Here is a 22,189-nt window from a genome sequence, read left to right on the forward strand (position 1 = left end):
CAAATTTATCAGGCTTTTTTGTCCACTAAAAAATGTATCTTCTTTCTTCCTTTTGCACTGGATCAATGCTAACAGCAGTGCCCACTAGAGTTAATGGGTGTTAGCATTCCTGCTATAAACAGCTCAGAGGACCTTCAGTACCTAAGGTTTCACCCCAGAGAAATTTTAAAACAGCAGTTACATAATAATATTAAAAAATATATATTTTAGCAAAAAATAGTAAAACAATTGTGAAAGTTTTCCATTTAGACCTCCAGAAAACAGAGACCCAGAACTGTGAATTTTTGCTCAACTCCCTTCTTCATGTATGTATAACTAGGAAAGGAAAACTGTACTTTATTCATACAAGCATGGCAATTGAAAAGTGGAAGTTTCGTTAAAAACCTACATCCTCTTTTTGAGTTTTATTCAGATATGTCTGTATAGGTTCAGTGCCATTTCTGCACCCAAATTTGTCTAAGACAGTAGTGGAGGAAGTGCAGGAGAGAACTGCTTCTTTAATCAATAGTCACCAAATTAGAACAAGAAATGATTAATAGGTATATTGCTGAACGCAAACTGGTCTGTCACAGGTATTCCCTGGTTAGTGCCTACTTTTGAAGGATTTTTCCTCCTACACAGAATACTCTTAAATTCAGCCTAGTTCCTCACTCATAATATTCCTTTTTCTATAACTGGAATATAGGGAAAAGTTCAGGATTTTGTAGGTTTTCTTACTATCTTTCCTTTTAAAGAGGGAGGGGAAAAGGGCATCGAACAGAATTATAGTCCTGCCTCATGCTTGCAGTGACTGACATGGACTCTCCTTCAGCTTGCACGCTGCCTTTCAGCTTGATTTCACAAGCAGAAGACATCTGTGCCTGAGCAGCACGGTTTGCAGCTGCACGTCCCCTGCCAGAGAAGCCCTGAGGGAGGATGCATCTATGAAAGATGGGCAGCAAAAAAAATCTATTAGCAACTGTGCTCTGTTAACCACTTCCCTGTCGCAAACAGCCTTCTTTTCAGGAACGCAGCTTAGGTAAGGGTTAGTGTTTGTTTTTATATCAAATCTGGAAAGAAACAGATGATGCTGGTGTTAAAAATACTGACGTTACATTAATGTAAATCCATATTGCTGGAAGAAAACAGATGATGCTGGTGTTATAAATACTGAAGTTACATTAATGTGAAACCACATTGCTGGAAGGTAAGTATCAGACACATTATCAGATATTCAATGCAGTAATGGATATTTCCAAGATTAGTCTTATGTTTTCAATTTCATACCCCACAAACCAAAATCTTTATTTTCAAATAATGACAGAAATCAGCCTAAGAGGAAAGGGAACTGTTGATTCAGACATACCAGCTCTCTTCAAAAGAAGCTGATTTGCTTTCACAAAAGATAAATATTTCAGGGAGCTTATCCTCCATATAGATGTCATTAACATGAGTGACATAATATCGTAACAAGAATTGTCCTGCCTTTGTATCACTGCTACTGTTAGTACTGAGAACGCTTTCTGAAGAATGCGGTCTAAATCTTGCCTCTTCTGTTCATAGCATACTTATGAAACACAATGCCTTTTAGTCCCAGATCTCTCATCTGATTAGCTACTCTACACAAAGACTTCCTCTTCAACATACTCATTTCATCCAAAAGTACACATACAAGTACAAAACAAACTGTATTAGCTCTTCCTGAACTCAGCTACTGAAAAACTAAGAGGAATTATACACCATCTCATTATTATTGTAGCACCTAGTGTGTTGGGTTAATTTCCCACATGTAGTTTAGCATGAAATCCATGCAATTCAACCTCATCATCAGGCAGTAGAATATACCAGTCTACAATTCAGAGTACAATAAACAAATGCCAGGTCCACTGAGGCAAGTGACCTGATGGTCAAATTTGACTGGCAAACATACTGATCAATATTTGTGATAAGAAACTAAATGCAAATAGCAATTAACAAAGTGCTAGCTGTAGGTCTGTGATACAGGGGTGAATTTTCCCACTTCAGAATGGCAGAACTAAACCACAATAAATGTAAGTGATTTGAACAAGATCACAAGGCAATAGTCCTAAGGCTGCTTGAAAGTTGCTGTTGGATTCTTTTTTTTTTTTAGTTAAACAAGTTGTTCTCCACGAGAATTATCATTTTTTTCTCATTTATTGTTTTGTCAGAATTTGACATCTTCATTTTCCTCTCGGGGTGAGATTCCTCACTTCATTTCTTGTGGTGCACCTGCTTCCTCTTGCTAAAATACAGTAATGAGAGAAACCAGGAAACTCAGTGCATCAGAGTAAAATGGGAGCAGGGCACATATCCACTACTACCACAGCTGGCAGAGGGAAAATACCTCTAGTGAAAATATTTCAGTTATGAGTTCTCACTAGAATGTCCTAATATTCAGCTAAGGGAGGGGGCGGGGGAAATATTTTTCCCCAGTAACTGCATGTCATCCTTCCCTTAACCATGAAACCTATAAACTGGTACATGAAAAGAAAGTGCAAACATTTACATTGATCTCTCCAATATTTCCTAACAGGCCACTGCAGTGGCCTTTTAACTCAACTTGCAAACATTTTATCTTTTCTTTTACTATTTTGAATAATCCACTTTTTAAAGCCAACTTAAAAAACATTTTCAAGACCCAAAGAAAATATACTACTTAGCATTCAGTTCACAGGATTCAGTTTGTACACCTTCTAAAATGATTGTTTAGCTCTGTTCAGCTTTGTTTCTTAGATCATTTATTTACCTTTGACAGGATAAGCAACAGAAATGTACTGACCTCCCATTCTCTTTCCTCTCAAAAGTAAACTGGGCTTTTCCCAGGTTATAATGTCTTTCACAATGAATCCAACGCTAGCACAAAGCCACACAACTCACTTTTACTCTGTCCTCATACTTCAAGCCTTCATGTATCACTTCTTAAAGTAAAAGAAAACAAATCTAGATTTCTAAACCTATCTGGAGAAGCCTCCTCATTCTTTCCACCACACAAGTCATTCATCAAGTTGACCTGTAGGACCTTCAGCCTTGCAGCTTATCTTCTGAGGAACAAGCTCTTGGAGCTGGTACTGCAGATCAGCCAGACACAATCGAACATAGCAAACTACACTGCAAAGACATGTGGATACATAATAGATTATAAAATAATCCAGAAAATCTTGAATTGTAAGATGAAAAAACTGCCTGCATCCCACCTTTGTACACACTTAAATTTCTGTACCTAACTTTCCATTACAAAAAAGTAATTCCATGATCTTCCAGGCCATTTCTGATTACTACTTTGTGACAATAACCATAAAACAATGTCTGTCTGCACAGTAGTTAACTCAAAGAGACCCCAAGCCATACTGGGACCTATAAGAACTTCTGAAATATGACTAAAAATATAATAACCATGTCGGATTCATTCTCAGCATAGTGTAGTTGCAGCTAAACCAAACTCTTGGGTTATGTGTCTGTAGTTACACATTATCAAAGCAACAGACTACTCCAGGCCTTAACTTGTGAAGCTGCTAAGCATATACACATAATATGCCAAAGGGAAGGTGTGAAAAGAAACACATGCTCAGTACTATTATTACATAATTACATACTTACATGCTTACATTATTACATGCTCAGAATTATTAAGGATTCTGCCAGGGCACAGTGAAAAACAGTAAAGGTGTCTCAAAACAGCTCCAGGTTTTTGGTCCTCGGTTTACATCATGAGTAGCACCTTTCCATCCACAGAGCTTTAAGTTGGTTTCTAGCCTTTTGAGTTGCAGATTCAAAAATGGCTAGTTATAACTCATGCCACAATATTGCAAGTACTTGCCACTCTTGCAATTACTTTATGTATTGCCAGTAGAGAGACTAAACTGTACCATGCTGGCCCATGGGTTAGCTAAGTACAGAAGACACTTTTGACCAGATGTACCCAGAACTTACACTATGGCTAAGTTATTTGTTCCTGCTACTTAAATTCTAAACAAGGCTGGAGGGTTCAATCAAACAGTATAGGCCATATTTTTATATTAGATGTTTTGCACTTTGGTGTTAAACACAGTAGGAATGATATAAAGCTCTTTGAGTTCCATGTCAATTTTTTGACAGAACTCAGGGCCTGTAGCTACATCTTCATATGCTATAATCAGACAAATTCTATATTTGCACAGAATTTCAACCAAGACACTTTTGGAAGAATTTTTTCAAGTTGCATTTAAGTTCACGGAAGAGTTTATACCAAAATTTTTAAAGGATAACATACAAAAATATAAAGGCTCTGTGAAAACAAATGAAATGGAAATACATTTGTTCAGAAAACAAACCTGTAGCATATATTAGATGATCTGTCTGCAAAATAATTACTGTAACTACTTTAATTTAGAAAAATCCATTATTCTCCCAGAAAGCTCCCAAAAAGCCAAACACACTGCTACTTACTTCAGTAAAGCAGAACAGAGAGATGACCTGAGGAGTCTCCAGTAAGCAATCCTAAAGGAGATTTCTGTGCTTGGGAAATAAAACACGATTTTTTAAACAAAACTTAATGCCTCTGTCGTTTGTCACAGACACCTGGCTGATTGAAGAAGTCCAAAAAATAGCATCATCTCAGGATTTCACTGAAAATACTACCTCAAATTATAAGTTGTCACAAAGTATGTCACTTGCAATGGGGCATTCTGCAAGGGACCAATGACACCGAAACTATCACTGCAACTTGGCTGCCCTTGGGATACTTCTGGCACATGCCCATACTTGAGCTATTTAAAGCAATATCTTACCCCTGTGGTTGCATCAGGAGGGACCCAATGAAAGATGAGTAAAAACACTGAATCCTGGGTAACAAATACGCTCTAGCATTCTGCAACAAAAGTCATTACTCCCTTGGAGAAAAAGGATCTTCTTTTAAGAGCTGTTTTGTGAAAACTTTGCTGCTGTGGGACTTTTATTTAACTTACTTTTTAGAGGCTGGAACAGAAAAGCTTAGATAATCCTGGAAGGTTTTTATTTTAGCCCAGCCAAGTGCCAGTTTTTAGCTAGGAGCTTAGTGGAACATATTTCCCACAAGCACCATGCAAAAAATGTTCTTAGTGAGAAATTAATCTGAACCTCAAAGATCAGAGAGGATTGGCCCAACCTCAGAGGTTCACTTTATAATTCAGATCAGAATTTCCTCAGACTTCAGGTTTGCACCCTGTATTCTGGCTCCTGCATTTCTCCAGACATCGGAACAAGTCATCTATCACTATTTATAACAGCTAGCTACAAGATGACTAAAATACTCAGCAAATATGATTCAGGCAGTTTGTAGGTGCTTAAGTACCCAGAAGAACCCACTGCCCTGCTTGTCTCCGCCACCTCACACATTTTCTCATTGTGCAATACTTTGAGTTTAAAAAGAACCTTGGTTGAAACTTACTTTGACAAACAGATTTGTCAATATAATATATACTTACACATTGCGCATGTTTGACTAAAAGTTCCAGTAACCACTAATACACTTCAGGGAAATGAGAGCTAGTTTGTTAATATGTAGACCTAACCGTTACAGAGTTTAAGTGTGCTTTTCAAAGTTAACTTGCCCCTTTCCATTGTTGCTCACAAATACAGAAGACATGCTTCAGGTATGGTATTTGAGGTATATATATTCCCTCACTCATAATGTCATAATATACATGTGGAAAGTATACTGTACATTTAACCAAACAACTCCAAAAGCAGGGCTTTTTTCTGGGTCCCAGCCAACGTAAATCGAATATACTCTAATGGAATTACCCTGGCTTATTCCACCTAAGAACCTGGCCTTATTGTACGCATCTCCAAAGCCAGAATTACCAATGCATATGAAGAACAGACTGTGGTCTCCTCATAAAAAGACTCCACTGGGACTCCACTTTGAAACAGTTGTGCCAGTGTCACATGCCTGTTTTCAATATTCCTGAGAGTAAGTACTCCCTCAGAGGAGCTGGGGTTCAATCCTATGTGTCAAGTATTCACATAACCCCAACGAACAGAAGACTCATGAGTTTACTGTATGTCATGACAAATACCATGCTTTTTTTGAAAAAAGTAACATGCGAGAATCTCTTTGGCTTTCTGGTCACCTGGGAGCTGTCTTATGCTCTTCTTCATCTTGCAACAGAATGTGAGAGCTAAACAGAAAGGCCAGCCTGCAGGACATCACATGGACTTCTTACGCTTTCAGCTTTACAAAAGCAGGATGAAGTCTGTTTGCCCACAGAATAAATACAGGTCTGTGCTTCCAACAGGTTTGGTTTGAATAAGCCTTCAAATAACATCACCTTCATACCATTTATTAGTGTATCTCATTCTCATCTGATTGTTTCCAAGTATCCTACATGAAAGAAGACAATATACCGGCAACTGCTTATGAAAATACGCAAGGGAAATGCAGCGTTTTTTGCACAGGTGATCTGCCTCTCGGTGAAGTGAAAGGCACAACACTCTGGCCTGTCCACTCAGGCAGGACACAGCTTAAGTGACATGTCACAGATGAAAAGTCAGCTCACCAGATGCTGCTGACTTCACTTAGGGGCATGTCATAGTGCACAGAATATTACCATCCTAACTGGAAATATTGCAATACATATTTTATAAGGTACATGCAACTGATGCTGGACTATACTCAATTTATCGCAATAGCTATCAGAAATATCAGAACATCAGGTTATAAAGAGTGGTAAAAAAAGCAATCAGCATAGAGTTACATTCTGTTCTTAACATAAGAAGCTCATATGGGGCTGGGGTAAATCAGAATAATGCTCTGTCACCTATTACAGAAAAGGGCCTGCTTTGGAGAATAGGATGTTCTCATGCAGATTGTACTCTCTAGTATTTCACTGTAATCCTGTATATGCTAAATCCTAGCACATTTATCTGTGCTACAGCAAGCTGCTGTTCGATTCTGTGAACGATGACACCAACACAAACACACTCTAGTCATTCCTTTAAAACTTTATTTTAGAAAATAATGCCAAACAAATCTTACTTCCAAATATGGGGAATGGATTTCCCCCAAATTAAATATAATTATTCTTGCCTTTTTTTTCCCTTTCACAAGCCTCCTCATCAGTACTCTTTAATTTTCTTCAGCGTATCAATAAAACAAGAGTCAATGAAGCCCTTTCTCACAGCTCCAGGTAGGAAAGATTCTTTTTCTCTGTTCACGTAATGAATGGGGATATTCCCTGGTGCCACGCTTTGAAGCCAGTGATGGATTGTCTGAATATGACTCACTGTATCTTTGCCTCTGGCACTGCTTCCATAATTTAAGTATTCGATTTACAGAGAATTAAGTGTAAATAATAAACAGGTTAGTTTAAGGACATTTTACTTACTTTATTCCAGTAATAGTTTTTAATAGGTTCTACTTTAAAGTCAGACCTTTCAGCATGCCACAGATAACATCACACAGCTAGAAGGAACCCTTATGTAACGGAGGTATTGAACACCTCTGGAGCAAGACAGATCAGATCGTAGCCATATTCCCATGATACTTAGGCTGACCAAAATTGCTGAAACAGGAGTTATAAGATACTTTATATAAGAAGTAAAGAAGGTAAATAATCTTTTAGTGACCAACTCAACAGTCAACATACACAAACTCTTAAAACAAAATCAATTAACTACCGCCAATCTACTGTGTTCCTTGATACAATATCTATTGAAAAAACATTATATTCACTTAACTTTCAAGGCATTGAAACACTTTAGTTATTAAATATGAATGACCAGGATCAACTACAAACTCTTTGTCTTACAGTCACATTGACTGACTTTATGGGTTGGCACAAAAAAGGAGTTCTTCCTAAGAGCAAAGTGGTATAATAATTGTCCTGGCCAGAAATGAAAGTGAGATGGAGATACGTGTTTTCTACCAGTGACCATCCTCTATGCTTTTCCATAACTTCAGTTCTAGCAGCTGTTTGTCTTTAAAGTAGTTGGGAGTATACAAGCTATAACATTCCTAGTAGTATATTCAGATGAAGGCTCATAACAGATTTTCCAAAAATTAAGAGGTCAACAAAAGTTCATCCTACCTATCAGCTAGAAAATACCACTTATTTTGAACAAATGATCAGGCTCTGAGGTTTACAAACACTTGTGGGAATTCAAATAGTACAAAAGCCATCCTTCACACTTTAAGAAAGGCATAATCTTAATTCTCTGTCATCTTCATCCTTGGTCTACAATCAGACCAGAAAGCACACAAAATGTAACATTGTGTAGGGAGAAACATGTAACAGAACCAGGAGTACAGAGCACATGTAAGCCTAAACTGAAGTAAAGACAGAAGCAGGAAATGTGATTTGTTCATGTAACATAACAAAGGATGTAAAAATAAGAAAAAATATTTATTTCACGTGGACACTGCATCTGATATACCTAGTGGAAACATTCGCTTGACAACAGACTCTTTTCTTATGTGTCTGAACTCTTCTTTGCACTACATACAACCAGCTAACACTTTTCCTAACGTCCTCTGAGCATATATGGTGTGTTCTCCAACCCAAGAAGAATCAGTGGTGTACCACTAATTAGGGTTGGCCACTGAACGAACTCTGTGTGCAGCAGTTTAGGGGTTAATTTATGATGCCTTGCAAAGGAATGCAGGAATGTTTTATGTGACATTCAGCTCTCTTCTAAAGTCATGGATAAGAAGTTATTAATTCTCACTTATCCTAAGATCAGCCATCAGCTACTCTAGGAAGTCTAAATAGAAATAAGAGTCAGTGCAAATTATATGTAAAACAGACTTGTGGAAAATACAAATCAGGTCCCAAATGTATAACAGCTGTGTCTTCCCTTAGCAAGTCAGTGTGGCAAGCCTAGCCATAACGCTAATGGTAGTGAGATAAATATCAGTGGCCTGAATCCCCCTCTCATGCCTTCTTTTTTTTTTCTGAAGTTTTTTTTTATTACATACGGGGTTAGTTAGTGAATGCAGTACAAAAACTCCTCATGCTTTCCAGTTGGGCTGGGGATAATTATACTTTCTGTAATCGACAATCCACTAGTTAGCTGATACGCTTTTCACAAAGGAGGAATACTCATGTTACAGTCAGTAATGCAAAGCGAATAAAAAAAGGAATCAACGAAACACAAAATAAAATAAGGAGATGAGCCATGAAATAAGGAAAGATGAGCCATTAAGCAAGACAAACAATTAACAGAGAACGCTTTCAACTCCATCAGGTTTCAGATAAGTTTAAAGAAGGTAAACCCCATGCTGCAAGGTGACAATGACCAGTATTTTCCCTGTGTATATACATCAACAGAGGTTATGCAAAAATCAGGGATAAAGTGTGACTGACTAGCAATTTTTTAATGACTTAACTATTTATACTACCTTTTATATTTGATCATATTCACACTGGGCTTTGAAGGAAATATTCATGTGAGAAAGAACTACTTGCACATGAAAGATCTGTAGAATCAATCCTAAACAATTACTCTTCAGTTAATTTCAAAGGACAAACCTGTGATATAAAATACCAAAGCACAGAAAATGAAAAATCTGAGTGATATTTATTGACAACTTCACTGTAAGGTATTTAATATACTCTTATATGCCCCATTAATAGTGAAAGATGATTGAGTCAGTTTCAAATATCTTTAGGCAGAAACAGGCTCTCCATTTCTCCTAGATATTCCACTTATTTCTGACCTCATTCATTCTGTATTTATAGTAGCTCATCTGCCCTTGAAACATTCCATATTTATTTAGGATTTAGTTCAAGTGAGTTTCATCAATATAAAACAAGAGTGAGGAGAGAATCAGGCTCTTTAATTCTATAAACATGACTATAAATGTAGGAGGTCAAGAAATAACTCTTGGAGAGAAAAATTAAAATTACGGTTTCGTTTGATTCATAGTGATTCCAAAGTACAGCTCCACTGATTTTTTCAGTTGCACTGCACAGAACATCATACCACATGTGTAGTGATCAAGGCCTCAGCTCTGTTAACTCCATACTTAATATCCCAGCTTAGCAAGGTATGGACCTGTACCTGTACTGTATGGACCTACACAATCCCAATGAAGTCAACCTATGTACACTGAACTCATTGCTCATACCACTATTTGAGGACTTTCAGACCACTGATAGCTTTGTCAGTGCTGCTACTGCTCTAGTAAAGCTGTTTGAGGTCCAGAAATTGTCATTAAAAGGCCAAATCATGCCTTTTTACCTCCCAAGAAAAATCTCCAAAAAAGATTCAGAAAGAACATCTCAAAGAGGAGGCAATTCTGTCTGGAAAACGAATGCATTTATCCTGACCCTACTTTGGAGAAAGTCTATTCTGTTTCAGACTGTTCTGCCATAAAGTTTCAAAATGTGTTTTTGTTTTGGTTCTGCTTCACTATGCATTGGTAAAATAATAACTTTTTTCAAATGGAGTTTTCACAAAATACTAGTTACACAAAAGGTATAATTAAATACTTAGTCTAAAAACTCTGATGTCTTTCTGGAATTAAAGAATGTAAGAGGGACTTTACCAAACTCTTTGGTTTGGTAAAGGAATTGCTCTAGGATGTGCAATACACAAAATTACTCTTTCTAATTCACAGCACTGTTTCTCATCTCATATCACTTTGCATGTCTGAACTTGCCCAACTTGTGAACACTTCTCATCTTAATCAGATTTTAAAAGTTTATTAATGAGAACACAGGAAAATGGAGCCAAATCCTTCATTCCTCATTTAAAACCTCTACTGAATTCACAGAGCAATTTGCTGGAGTGAAGACTAAGCAAGAACTGTCACACCTAGAAGATATTAACTGGTGACTGAGAAGAAGTGCACACCTGCACTTGCTAAAATTGAAAAAAACACAATACATACTGAAAGGCACCCCAGGTACACTACATTGTGCAGCAGTACTTGATATGTCATATTCCTTTCTTACTTACTAACCATAGTTTTTATTTCATGTCATACAACCACCTTGTTCCTTCCTATTTATTGTCACAAATACTGTGAAATACCTGCTGTTCAGTGTGCTCTGCAAGTGTCCCACCTTGCTGTAAATGAAGTCAATGGCAGGCCTTCACATCAAAAAGAGCAGGATTTGTCTTGAGGTGCTTAATCCAAAGTGGGACTCCCACTTTAATGCAGTAAACTCTGGATCAGACCTAGAAGGGATCTTACAGGATCAGTAAGTGGCAAGACACACTCACATCCCCCAAAAACAAACCTGAACGTTTATCTCACATTCCTAATCTTTTCCGTGAAAGGGATTAAAAAGCAATCTGTCCCTGCCAACAGCTTAGGTGCTATGCTGTACGTAAGTGTCTGAACAGGCATCTGCAGAGTAGCTGGGTACATTGCTCTGTTTTCATCTGTTTCGTTAGAAGTTGGAAAGATTGCAAAACGTTCGAGTTCTCAGCTTTGCTATCGTATTTCCCTGTTTTGTTCTCAGCTTTCCATTCTAAAAATCCCCTAATTATTTCCTTCCTAGGAATCATTTCACCCTTAAACTAGAAGACAAACAAGCTGCTCCTTGCCAAGCAGACACCACGGCTGCACGTGTTGGCTGGCAGGCAATGCTGCAGGAGTGGCAGCCCTAGGCCCCTCGTCCCTGGGAACTCTGTGTGCCACCTCAGTGATGCAGCTGAGCATTTTTATTTCTACAGAGGAAAGAAGGTTCTGCCTCTTGTTTCCGGGCAAACTACCAATTTGCTGCATAATGAAACAAAAGGACAGAAATCTGAAAATGGCATTATCCACACACTTTAAGATAAGGAACTTGCCACAAAACCTAACACATTCTGTGATGACACCAAAGTGAAAGTACATCAGACCAATTCCCACTATACTTGGCTTTATATGAAGCTCTGCTTGTTTGCTTATATTCCAAAACTCTAAATGTGCTGCAACAATTTTTGCTCTCCTTTATGCTATGCATCCTTTATGCTATGCAACCACGTTATTGTCTTCTTTGAGATGCCGTGGGCATAATTTTGGCCCATAACTATATTTACACATGGAGGATCATTAGAAATATGAGTTCATATTATATTGTCACTTCCTACTGCTAGGATCACAGAAATCATATGAAATGGCAATAATTAGACAGAATATAATTTAAATAATAAAAAACTAGCTATCCATTGCAACATGGAATTCCCTGTAACAAGAAAGCACACACCTGTAACATTCAATCAAACCAGGAGAAGAAGGAAAAGAGAAATAAAATGGTAAAAAATAAATATTTAGAAAACTTGTGAAATGAAAAAAACAGCCACCTTTGTTTTCAACACCTGAGAAGAAATCTGGCCTGAGTGGCCAAACAGGGATTTTCTTAAAAGCTCAGAGTTGGCCTAACTATTTCCAAGTAAATCCATGATGGGATTTCCATGCAATGCATGAAAAGAGTTAGGTCAATGGAAAGAACTCACGTAAGTTTAACTCTTCTATATTTACACGTTTATCTACCAAGCAAAAGAATGATCAAGTGCTGATTGCAGCCATAGTCAAAGAACTTAAGAATTAGTATTTTAGTTTTGCCCTATACATCTGTTTCATGTTATTGTCTTGATTTCCAACTTAAAATAGTATTTGAAAAACGTTAATTAAACATGTGTCTTAAGCCCTATGGGCAACAGACTTCATTTCTAAAAAGAAAATTAGAAAAGATCCTACAAGCAAACATTCGAGTTTTCGCTCCCCTCAAATCACATCTCCACTCCCCTCAAATCTGTTTAGTAAGTATGGCATAGGATGTGATGAGGAACCGCGTATCGTCGGGTGGTCTCCTAGTTCACACATGGCATGTCTCACCTATGTGGCTCCATGAGGGGCTCAATCACTGCCCCTCACTCTGCACTGCGAGCGGGGAAGCTGGACCCATTGCTGAGCTGCTGTTTTGTACCACAGTTGTCCTTCCGTGTCTGGGAGGAGGTGAGGTCTGTTACAGATCACATCACCAATGTTTTGAACAGTGTTGTACTGAGGATGTGCAGGACTGAGAAACTGGTCCCTGACTTCTGCAGACTGCATGGCAGCTGTGTCACAAAAGTGCTTGGAGGGGAGCTGATGGATGCTAGCTTGTACCAGGGGATCATAGTGTGTAACACGGCCTCCCTGAACCCTTTTTGGCACAACTTAATGCCCATCTGCTTCCCCTCTGCTCCTTCTCCTGGAGAGGAACATATGGCCCAGAATATGGATCTCAGAAACAGAAAATGTATTCAGATAGTTTTCTAAAATATTCTGAATACCCTCCTTTATTTTGCCTGTCAGCTTTTACTCCAGTTCTGAACCTTATATTCTGGCACCTTAAATAAAATTCTGGCAAAAGTCAGTCTTTGCATAATCAGTTTTGCAGTCCACAGTGAAAAGCAAAAATAAAAAAAAGCTGTGTATTTTGTATCATCTCAGTAGTAAGAAATTGTTATTGTAAAAAAATTCTTAACAGGATTTCTTTTTTGTTCAGAACACCTATAAATTCCACCATTATATATTGATCCTTACCTTAGTCCTTAGAAGGGTGGCATCCAATAAAAAAATTAACGACAGAAGAAAATAAAGCCACAGTTAAGCTTAACATGATCATCAAAATACTGAACACTGCAGAAAAACTTACTTCAACAATTTTCTTCATACTGAGCATGATACTTCAACACTTTTACACAGAGCACTAATTCATGATTGCAAAAGCATATTGTAAGAGATAACATTCTGCAATCCTTGATGAGGATAAAACCATGACAGGAAGCAACTGTTAACAATATCTGATAACTAATTCAGCAAACCTTATGAGATAGTGATATCACACCTATACAATGCCTGTAATACAATAAGAATCAATACCAATACTCCAAAACATGCGTGGACTTAATATTTCTCATAACCAAATGCCTTTCTAACAAGGAAGTAAGTAATGTTCTGTAGCCATATTTTTGTAATTCATATTATGTAGTTCATATTTTTGTCAAAGAGTTAAATATGAAGTCCATTAACAATCACACAGATATGTATGTTTCTGTTTATACACAACAAATCTGAAACGTAGCGCTTGCCTAAAATCAACCGAAATCACCAGGTTTCCTTCTGCTGATTTCAGTGTGTTTTTTATTCCATTGGGTATATTCACTTCATATGTAGATTCTTAGGTTCTTGTGTTTTCTAATTATTTTAGTGAAAGTGATTGAATCATGCATGTCAAATATATGCGTCATGTACACCATTTTCTAATGTCTTTGTGTTAAACATATTGTTCACCCTACCTTTGCTGCCACAGATGAGTTGGGTTTCTCCAGCAAGTCCCAGAGTTTCTTCCTTTTCTCTGGGCAGCAGGTATTATCAAACTCTTCCCCTTCTCTCTCTCGCATGGTCTCTGCCTCTCTCCTCAGCTCCTCATTCATCTGCTCTTTCTTTTGATGGTATCTTGCCTGGCAGCAAGATTCTAGATATATCTCATCAATCCCCCAGTAATCGAGCTCTTGGCCAAAAGAAAGAGCGCACATTTCTTCCATCATATGTAGTTTCCCTGTCCTGTAGAAATTCAAAATGGAAGTGAAAGCCCCTGGATGTCGATCAAAAAAATATTCATTTTCATTTAGATTATAGTCATCACATACTTCCAGCAGAGATTCATGAGTATTGCAGTCTCTGAGCTTTCCTAGTCGTGTCCTTGGAAGTCTGTCCAAAGTCCTCCACAGCACTTCATGGTTAAGTCCACCTACATTTATTTTAACTCTCCGTGAGCAGGCTTTGCTCCTAATGATCTCCACTGGTTCTGGAGGCAGAGAAAGGGTGGACCTTGAAGACTTTTTGTTCATCCCTGGTGGAGCCTTCTCAGCCATTTTGAAAAGGATGCAGTTGTAAAGCCAGAGTCTTTACAAGAATGAGCTTGGAAACTACAAATACTTGGGAAGAGTCCTCTTCAGACAGACAGACCCATTCCTGAAGCTGGAAAAGACAAAAAAATTAGAATCTTGCAATGAACAACATATTCCCCAAACTATTTTCTTGTAAGATTCTCTCTCCCCACTTCCACTCTTTCATATGCAGATGAAAACCTAATGATGGTAATTTGCTCACTCTAAAGTGAGACTCTTTTGTGGTAGTGCAAGGAACCATTGGAACAACTGGTACGGCTAGGAGCATTATATTTAAGCAAAGAAAAAAAAATCACTGGAACTTCTGAATTCATGAAAATCAAATGTGACAGTTTGTACATAAGGCTTTTTTTTTGTTGTTCTTTTTTATCAGTTTCTGATACAGCCATGTCAGCTAAACCTTATTACTTACTAATTCATTTGTGAAGTAGACTAATGGAAAGATTGTAGGGATATCCACAAAGACAAAGTGCAACCAGGGCTACCTTCCATTTATTGAAAATTTCAAATTTGGGAGATTTGCTCTGAACCTGAATGAAACAATTAGAGCATATCAAAATCTCCCGTGAAACAAGCTACTTGCCTCTGCATCCCATTCCAGATCTCGTTTTACTATATTATTTCACAAACACTGCTGACCAAACAATTCAACCTGCCTTCATGACAAGTCAAATTTTCTAGCACCAGACACTGCTGATTTCTTTACAAATAGATCAAAATAATTCTAATTCTTCTGCAGCCAGCTGAAAAGTCATATGTGTTACATAAGCAAGGGTTGTGCATACCATTTCCTGGCTCCTCAGAAAGGCTCTTCGCTGTCCCATTTGTTTACCTATTAAGTTGCTGCAGGAACATGATTGCGTGACAGCAACCAGCAATCTTGGTTTTAATAATCCGCAAGATCAACCTCACTCACTGTGCCATGTGCTTCAATCAACTCTTAAAGTGCAGCTGTTCATTATCAAATTTGGAATACCGGTATCAAACAGGAAGGAAACCCACCCACTATCTCTAATATGGTCAATTATTTGACACAGTGTTTAAATAATACCCTAGCAACGTAAAAGGATCCAAATGGAGGAATATTAAGAAAGCTTAGACAGGCTTCTCTTTTGATGCAGTAAAGTTCCCCTTAGTAATTTCCACCATTTGAGTACGGACCTTCTCCTCATCCCATTCTCGATAACTAAACATTCAACAGTCTACGCTTTCTTTGGAAGTGAAATACTGTCAATCAATTTTTTTTTAATAGCCTCTGCTGTGAAAAAGATCAAGAATATGATCCTGTCCACAGAGTAAGCATGAAGGTTGTGACAAGATGTGACTGTTACCCATAAATACGTCAGGGTAAATGCCAGGGATGGAGAACTATTTGTATTAGACCATGAAGGTACAAGAACAAATGGCTATAAACCTACCATGAAAGAAAAGTGGAAATATCAGATGAGAATTAGAAGACCACTAAGACCAGATCCTTACCAAAGCAGTGAGGATCCAGAATAGTCCTCTACTAAAAGTATGCAGGAAAAACAAAGAATTATTTCAAGATGGAGTCTGACATGCTTACGACAGGGTTGCCTATATTCCTAATATAAAATTAAAAATACTAGACCTCATTACACCTGAACTTCAAAAGGTTTCCTCCACCACAGATGAAGTAATAATAAAGCTCATTCCCCTAAGATACAGGTATTGACAGACTTCCAAAACATCAGGGAAAAGGAAAGGTCCCTATAAAATTACCCATCAGAGTAATAATTAATTTATATAGACACTGACAGATTTTTTATTGAGTGTAGAACTCACTGTCTTGTTAACCCCCATACTGGCAACTACCCAAAACACCACCTTGTTAGCAATTTCGCTGCCAAGCTCAACCTATTTCAAAAACACAGGGACCAAAAGATTGTGCCTCTTCTCATTCTGCCTCCAGTCCTGCACTGCAAATCTCACTCCTCATCTCCCAGTGCAACTCGGAGCAGCTCTGTGCCTATTTACATAAGAGTTTAAGCCTGTAACATTTACCTTCATTCACGAAAAAGATAATCTGATAACTTCACTTGCAAAAATAAATCTCATATCACAATGAAGCTGGCTGGCATGAATTAACCCCACAATCCTTGCATGAGAGTTCACTGAGAACGAAAATGTAGCAATTGCCCTGGCGCACCTTAGTGGAAGGGAGGACTCAGTGCTTTGGTGCAAGGTCTGTTTACTTAAGCATCTCCTAAACTTCTGGGATGCATTTATCAACCTTCTGAAATAGAGATAATCCCATAAATACTAATCAGTTACGAGTGGATATTTATCCTCAGAAGAAATATTTACAACCTTTTATGAAAAAAATCCTTTCAGATTTTAATACACAACAGCGATTCACCTTTATAGTCTGTCTTACATAATAAAACACATCATTTAAGAAATTCGTAGCAACGTTCTGTCATTCTCCATGAAATCAGTCACGTCTTCAAGCAGTATCTAGAAGTTCACTAGTTTATTCACGATTGAATTCCAGGGATTCCTTCTCTTTTCTTGTTAATGTGTTCCCTAGTATTAGCAATATTGAGTAAAACACAATAGAAATCAAGCAGCTGATCTGATTAATCTTAGGTTAACCATACCTTCATTTGCTTTTCTGATTACAAAAACTAAATATATGCAAGACCACACACTGTTTTAGCTTTTATGCAGTGTAATTACTACACAGAATCGTTAAACAATGCAAAATTATAATGTCACCAATACTGGCCTAAAGCTGATAAAACATTTTTTGATTTGACAGTATAATTATTGGTTGCATCTTCCTACTTCAGGAAATGCGGCTTTTCTAAAAAGCTTTAAAAATCCTGGTTAATTGTGGTCATGCTGAAGTCAGCAGTGATAAGTTTAGTGTATGGAGGACTGGGTCCAAGACGCTATGCACAAAGTCCACCTTTACTACTGTTTGTACCAGCATTCAGAATATGTGGCACTTTGAAAAGATCAAAAATAAAAAGCATCTTCCCAAATGAAAAATTCTGAAAAGTGAGGGTTGTATTTGCCTTTTTTACAGTACTTCTTTCACTGAAATACATACAAGCAATGAACTAAGTAGTGCTTAAAAAAACTTTTTAGTCTGCTTCATGAGATGCTTTCTTTACATCTTCTGTTTTCTGCTAATAATTTTTTTTAAATACCATACTGTGCAGCTTTTTCCCATCTCTAACTGTGCCTACAACACAAAGGTAATCAATAACCTCTACTTTAACTACATAACATTTTAAACTTTATAATCTGCTTTATAAATTTCACAAAAGATCACCACAGATCTTTCGTTATAACAAAACTACACAATCAAGGTTACCTTTTCAATTCCTTAAATGACTGTTCTGGCCATCAGCTACTGCAACAAAATTCTTCAGATACTGCAATTTTTGTGCTGAAAAGGTTTAAAACATTTTTCCTTTTAGTTTATTGCCTCAACCTTTTGGCTGTGTGTGATTCCACCATACTACTTTCGCACTTGGGAAAGTGAGAAATGCAGCTATTCCTCACCAGGACCTGCATCAGAAATGCAATGCCAGTCTATTGCTCTACAGTTTAGCAATCAGTAGAGAAAGACACAAATTCTAGCCACAAATATATAATATAGATATAGAGAAACTCTCCACAAAACAGTTTTGTTTCCTTGTAATGATAAAATGCCTTTGCAGGAAAATACCTATAATAGCGAATAAAGCCCTCCCAAAACCAAAGTCAGTTCTTTGCATTAAATAAATGTTAAAGCTGTAAAGACTACTAGTCCAAAAGTTAGGAAAAGCCAGAACAAAGGTTAGGTTTCTCCCCTCCACCACATGCATGCAGTTTTTAATGGTGTGAATGGGTCATTTTTTACCATTTCTTTTTATCTTTCTCATTCAGTATTTGGCCTCTGATGTTTACCATGTCGACTGCAAACTCAACATGACATTCAAAGAGATGAATTTTCCTCAGGGTGCTCTCACTATCTTATCCGAGTGCTTCCAGGCTATCCGAGAATTTATCTTCTCAACATCAGTATGAGGATACTATTACCATTATTTTATAATGAAGAAATGAAGGTCACAGATGCCAGAAGCGTCCAATAATTTTGACTACTCAAATTGAGATCCTGGGGGTTTTTTTTCAGTCCTTAGCATTTTTGTCACATTTGATGGGTATGTCCCTGCCAGCAGACTAAAGACTGCCAGGGAACACACTTAGGCAGCAGCACTCAATTGCCTCTGCTGTGAAATCGTTAGAGCGCTGCCCAGCATGGCTCAACTAGGACTCTCCCAAATAATCTGCGGGCACGGCTGGAGCGTGAGCATGCTTCAAGGTCTGCTCCCAATAAGCAGTTTGTATGCAGCCATCTGCTGTGAGGTTTCAAAGCACAGGCAGAGGTCACGGCGCCAGCTGGCCTGAGCGGCAGTGAGCGGCACCGGGCACCTTCCAGGGACCACCGAGGTGGACCCACATATGCAGAGCATCACTCCAAACCCACTCCCTTCCAGTCAGAGGAATTCAATATTTCCAAAAACTCAGCCCTATACAGCTCACAGCCTGGTGCCCAGAATCAGGAGAACAATAATTTGTTAATACTTCCAAAAAAACTGGTAAAATAGAGTGGTCGAGTAATGAGCAGTAGCTCTGTAACAGAGGTACAGCTGGAATCCAGCTCCCCAGGCAACTTGCAGATGCTTTAACCAGTCTCTGCCACACGACCCGCACTGCAGAAGGTGAGGGTGCTACGCTTCTCCAGCACGCGTCCTCTTGGGAACCGTCCTCCACAAGCACTTAAGGCATCAGGAAAGCCCTGAGGAAAAACGTAAGCGGTACATAGGGAGAGGCTATATCATAAAGCTGCTGGGAAAGGAAACAAACCTTCCTTGTTATAACTTCTGAGAAGTGGACTTCTTTGATCTTAACCATGCTCACTAATTTTTGTCAGAAAATAACCATTAGTCAAAATTTGTCAAGCTGTTTGCAAGGAAAGATCAGATTAATTCATTTCCTGGTTTTGAAAACAAATGGAAAAAGTTTTCAGAATTTGTTGAAAGTCCCCCAATGTTTTTTAAATGAAATCTGCATTTGGGGGTCTAAATATATTGATAACAATTACAATTTTTAAAAAAATAAGAAAGATCGGGATCAAAATGAGACATTTTGAAAATATTAAACAAAACATTTTGATCGATCCTACCCATTATATTTTTTTTTCTGGTCTGGAAAATCTGAGATCAAACTTTTGTTCAGACTCCAAGCAAAAAGGAACACTGAAATCCAGAAAACTCTGGGGAGATAACCATTGCTTTGAGTAGTTCGGCTATGAACAATTACTTATTAAGGTCTAATACAAATCAGATCTGCAGTTTTTATATAATACAGATTATTAACAGTTTCTGGAACAACTAGCTTTAGCTTTCTAAAAAGCCTTAGAAAGCCTGCACCTCACCAAGACAGACACCTCAGTGTCTGACTCCCATTACACCTGCTCAGAGCCAATAATCTGGGATAGAACAAATTAGTGAAGACAACATACAGCAACTTAGTTATAAGTTATATAAAGTTATATTAGTTATAAGTTAGTTATAAAACTAACACATTTCTAATGAGTATGTGCAAACAAATTTTAGAGCCCTATAAGCAGGCATATTTGATTGTATTATCTTGAGGATTCTGCTTTTTCCAACTTCTGCTTTGCTGTAATAGCTCTGCTACCACATCACAACTATCAAATTTCTCTTCTTTGCTTCCAAGTAGGAAGAGCTGCAACGTCTTAATGAAACAGCTGTGGGATCTTTATTAATAGTGTTTCCTTAATTTCAATCTTTAAAAAAATGGCTGAGCTGACTTTGCTAAAACTCTGAAGAAAAACACCCCACTAGAATAAGGTATTTGTTATTTCCATTTCCCATCCTTATAAAAGTCACATCTCACACAGCTAAAATTTTGGCAAAGTTGTAAACAGCTAAAAGCTGAAAAGTGTCAGGAAACGTGAACAGACCGTATTCTTAAGCATCATGGGTATTTCCCAGATATGTATCCAAATGCAGGAACACACACAAGCAGGCACAGGACAGAAAAAGCAGTTAAGCCTTGATTGTCTAAATTACCTTTGATAGCAGTGTCTGCACTTAGGCTTAAGCCCTCACAACCAAGCGGCTCACCACTTGAGGCCCAGAGACCCAAGGAAGCAAAACCGGAGTCTGAGCCCGTCTCCTCTGTGACAGGGTTTCCTTGTGCAAATAGGCTGGCTCATGCCAGACCACAACCCTGGCGAGAGCATCGCTGGTGGACGGAGAAGCAGTAAGGAAGTTGGGGCTCAAGGGGAGATCTTCCACAAGCTACAACGAAATTGTAGCTGTGGCCTCGAGAACTCTGCTTATAGCTACTGATGGGCTGACCTATGGATTGAAAGACTTCACTCTGAGAATAATTCTGCAAAACCAGCTGTGGGGCATTATTATGGCTAGTCTAAAATGATGATTATTTCCATTTCATAACTGATCTCACAGATGATTTACTTCTGCTATCCAAACAGTCACTGCCTGAAGTCTCAGAGATCTGCATGGAACACTTGAGAAAGTAGGTCCTGTTATAAACAAACCTTTCAAATCAGGTATATCAGCCTGTTTACTCGTTCCATGTTCTCACCCTCTTGAGCACAGAAGTGTCTCTTAGATGGATGTACTGAACTTCACCAAGGAGCAGCACACTCAGAAGCTCTACACATTGCTTAACAACCTTGGGTAAAAGAAGCCATACAAAAATAGTTAAGGAGCCAGAAGACAATGAAAAGAGGGAGAGTGTAATTGATAAAATGTTTGTAAAACTTTGCAATTACAAAAGCGTGGAAGTTTTGACTCATCTGAGTTTTCTAAATACCCCAATAGCACTTGCAATTACTCACTGAAATTTTCCTCCAGTAAAGCTTTGTAGATGGGCCCTACGCTCCACTACAGGTGATGTGGACGACTTTAAACAAAAAGGCTGAACTCCCTTGACAGCATTCAGTGTAATTTCTCTGCAAGATTTTTACAGAATTTGGGCCTCAGGTGGCCTTTTCGAGTAGCACCTCACTGTAACTCTGAAGTTAAGAGTTGGACCACCCTCTTACATACTTAACTGAGGTCTCAAGAGTGTGATGAATGACCTGGCAGTCTATCATCCAGAGCTGCCAGGCTTTGGTTTCTTGTAGAGTCAACAGAGACAAGAAGTTATGATGAGCAAATCAGGCAATCTGAATATGTCCCTAAACCCCTTGGGCTGCTTTTTGATTCCCCTGAACTCTTAGACTCCGTATCACTGATGAAAGTTTGCTGTCACAACTGAGTATCGC

General features: G+C 38.2%; 1 protein-coding gene across 1 annotated transcript in view; it reads right to left on the bottom strand.

Moving 5' to 3' along the window:
* The window catches only part of KCNB2 (potassium voltage-gated channel subfamily B member 2), a 204,518-nt gene that overhangs the window by 173,650 nt on the left and 8,679 nt on the right, over positions 1-22,189 (bottom strand). The window contains exon 2 of the mRNA XM_064507398.1: positions 14,236-14,920. Within this exon, the coding sequence (XP_064363468.1) occupies positions 14,236-14,814 (579 nt within the window). The 5' untranslated portion in view covers positions 14,815-14,920. The remainder of the gene's footprint in view (positions 1-14,235; positions 14,921-22,189) is intronic.

Source organism: Dromaius novaehollandiae, chromosome 2 (genome assembly GCF_036370855.1).
Source record: "Dromaius novaehollandiae isolate bDroNov1 chromosome 2, bDroNov1.hap1, whole genome shotgun sequence".
Taxonomy (NCBI): Eukaryota; Metazoa; Chordata; class Aves; order Casuariiformes; family Dromaiidae; genus Dromaius; species Dromaius novaehollandiae.